The 3,350-nt window shown below is 49.6% G+C and overlaps 1 protein-coding gene across 1 annotated transcript; it reads left to right on the top strand.

Annotated features, from left to right (window-relative positions):
* Positions 1 to 1,277: 1,277 nt before the first annotated feature.
* On the top strand, positions 1,278 to 2,691 carry LOC112617832 (kinesin heavy chain-like; the record flags this gene model as incomplete). The annotated part of the gene is made up of 3 exons (XM_025374501.1): positions 1,278 to 1,342; positions 2,026 to 2,232; positions 2,545 to 2,691. Coding segments are annotated over exons 1-3 (372 nt in total), but the record flags the coding sequence as incomplete, so codon positions are not given.
* Between the last annotated feature and the right edge of the window lie 659 nt (positions 2,692 to 3,350).

Raw genomic sequence — 3,350 nt, 5'->3', positions numbered from 1 at the left:
GAGCCACCGCGCCCGGCCCTGTATATGTAATTTTTAAAAAATTTTTTTTCTGAGACAGAGTCTTGCTGTGTCACCCAGGCTAGAGTGCAGTGGCACGATTGTGGTTCACTGCAACCTCTGCCTCTTGGGTTCAAGTGATTCTCCTGCCTCAGCCTCCAGAATAACTGGGATTACAGGCACGCGCCACCATGCCCGGCTAATTTTTGTATTTTTGGTAGAAATGGTATTTCACCACGTTGGCTAGGCTGGTCTCAAACTCCTAACCTCTGGTGATCTGCCCGCCTCAGCCCCCCGAAGTGCTGGGATTACAGGTGTGAGCCACCGTGACCAGCCTGTATATGTAATTATGTCAGCATTATATTATGCACGGTTTCCTACTTCATTAATAATTCTTGGTCAGGTACAGTGGCTCATGCCTGTAACACCAGCACTTTGGGAGGCCAAGGCAGGTGGATCACCTATGGTCAGGAGTTCGAGACCAGCCTGACCAACATGGAGAAACCCTGTCTCTACTAAAAATACAAAAAAAAAAATTTAGCTAGGTGTGGTGGTGCATCCCTGTAGTCGCAGCTACTTGGGAGGCTGAGGCCAAAGAATCACTTGAACCTGGGAGGTGGAGGTTGCAGTGAGCCGAAATTGTGCATTAGCACTCCAGCCTGGGCAACAAGAGCAAAACTCTGTCTCAAAAAAACAAAAAAAATGATGATAATAATAATTATTCATAAAAACATTTTTATTTTCATTTATTATTGTTATTTTGCTTTGAGAGAAAGAGTCTTGCTTTGTTACCCAGGCTGAAGTGCAGTGGTGCAGTAATAGCTCACTGCAGCCTCAAACTCCTGGACTCAAGGGATCCTCCCCCACCTCAGCCTCCGAAGCAGCTGGGACTACAGGTGCACACCACCACAACCAGCTAATTTTTTTTTTTTTTTTGGTAGAAATGGAGTTTCACTTTGTTGCCCAGGCTGGTCTCAAACTCCTGGCCTCAAGCGATCCTCCCGCCTTGGCCTTTCATTGCACTGGGATTACAGGCATGCACCAACAGGCTAGCTAATATTTTAAATTTTTTGTAGAGACAGAGTTTCACTATATTGCCCAGGCTGGTCTTGAACTCCTGGCCTTAGGTGATCCTCTTGTAGGATATGGGGTTTCTAACTCAAAGCTTATACTATCTGGATTTTTATTAGGATCCTGCCTCTACCCCCAAACTTCTTACGTCTAAACTGGAAGGAGTAGCTTCCCTTCACCTGTCTTTCCCTGTTGCCTCCAACAGGATGATGAAATCAACCAGCAAAGCCAACTCATAGAGAAACTCAAGCAGCAAATGCTGGACCAGGAAGAGGTAACAGGAGGGAGGGCAGGACCTGAGAGCAAAGGGGTTCTGTTCATCCCTGGAAGGCATGGAATAGACCTTTTTAAAATCAGATGGAAGAAGGGGCTTTGTGCTTAGGGATTAATCACTCCCGCAAGCAATAGAAGTCTGGGAACCTCACTGGGGCTTTTCTTTTCTTTTTCTTTTTTTTTCTTTCTTTCTTTTTTTTTTTTAGAGATGGAGTCTCAATTTGTTACCCAGGCTGGAATGCAGTGGTGCAGTCTCAGCTCACTGCAGCCTCGATCTTCCAAGGTCAAGCAGTCCTCCTGCCTCAGCCCCCTAAGTAGCTGGGACTACAAGTGCACCACCACACATGGCTAATTTTTGTATTTTTTGTAGAGATGGAGTTTCGCCACATTACTCAGGCTGGTCTCAAACTCCTGAGCTCAGGCAATCCGCCTACCTAGGCCTCCCAAAGTGTTGGGATTACAGGCGTGAGCCACTGTGCCCGGCTGGGGCTTTTCTTAAAGCACAAATTTTAGAGTCTGGGGGCTTCTTCATTATTCATTCTGTTGCCCTATTTCTATGAAGCCTAAAGCCTACTTCCTCTTAACTCTTTATTTTGGGTGGGAGTGCTCAGCTTCCCAGACCCAAGGCCATAGAAGTGGTCACTGGCAGTGAGCTTTCCCACATGCCACTCCTCTCCCTTGAAGCTGCTGGTGTCCACCCGAGGAGACAACGAGAAGGTCCAGCGGGAGCTGAGCCACCTGCAATCAGAGAACGATGCCGCTAAGGATGAGGTGAAGGAAGTGCTGCAGGCCCTGGAGGAGCTGGCTGTGAACTATGACCAGAAGTCCCAGGAGGTGGAGGAGAAGAGCCAGCAGAACCAGCTTCTGGTGGATGAGCTGTCTCAGAAGGTGGTAAGTGGTGTACCAATGGCCCAACAGCTCCCTGACCACAGAACATCTCCCATGTTGAGGGAACCTCTGCATCCTTCCAGGGCTGTATGGTGGCTGCACCTCTGCCCTGCTGTTCAGTGCATTGTGAGTCCCTCCCCAACCCTGTCACTGCACTTTCCCCTCGAAGTCCCTCTCCCTTCCAGACTCTCTTGCAGGGCCTATGTTCTCTTCATAGCAGCCCTCAGGGTCTTGCTTGAAGGGAGAGGCCTCTGCCTGGGCTGGGCAGGGGAGCTGGAGGATGGCAACAGGAATGACCTGAGGGGCTGTCCCCAGGCCACCATGCTGTCCCTGGAGTCTGAGTTGCAGCGGCTACAGGAGGTCAGTGGACACCAGCGAAAACGAATTGCTGAGGTGCTAAACGGGCTGATGAAGGATCTGAGCGAGTTCAGCGTCATTGTGGGCAACGGGGAGATTAAGCTGGTGAGTGGTGAGAGACAGCAGTCTTGTTCAGGCTGGGCACTAGTGGAAGATGCAAGATGAGCCATCCAGGCCTTCGCAGATACTGAGAAAGGCAGCCAGAGAGCCAGGGAACATGCCTTTGAACCAGACCCAGGAAGACAGGTAGAGGCTTGCATAGACCCAATTGAAAAGATACATTCTAGGTTGGGTGCAGTGGCTCACGGCTGTAATCCCAGCACTTCGGGAGGCCAAGGCGGGCGGATTGCTTGAAGTCAGGAGTTCGAGACCTGACCTCACCAACATGGCGAAACCCTGTCTCTACTAAAAATACAAAAATTAGCCAGGCATGGTGACGTGTACCTGTAATTCCAGCTGCTCAGGAGACTGAGGTAGGAGAATCGCTTGAACCTGGGAGGTGGAGGTTACAGTGAAATGAGATCACACCACTGCACTCTAGCCTGGGTTATAGAGTAAGACTCTGCCAAAAAAAAAAAAAAAAAAAATTCTAAAGGGTACTGAATAAAGAAGCAATGGAGGCCGGGCGCGGTGGCTCAAGCCTGTAATCCCAGCACTTTGGGAGGCCGAGACGGGCGGATCACGAGGTCAGGAGATCGAGACCATCCTGGCTAACATGGTGAAACCCCGTCTCTATTAAGAAATACAAAAAACTAGCCGGGCGA

Source organism: Theropithecus gelada, unplaced genomic scaffold (assembly GCF_003255815.1).
Source record: "Theropithecus gelada isolate Dixy unplaced genomic scaffold, Tgel_1.0 HiC_scaffold_4967, whole genome shotgun sequence".
NCBI lineage: Eukaryota > Metazoa > Chordata > Mammalia > Primates > Cercopithecidae > Theropithecus > Theropithecus gelada.
Note: the sequence above shows the minus strand (reverse complement) of the source record. Positions and strands in the feature narration are given on the sequence as shown.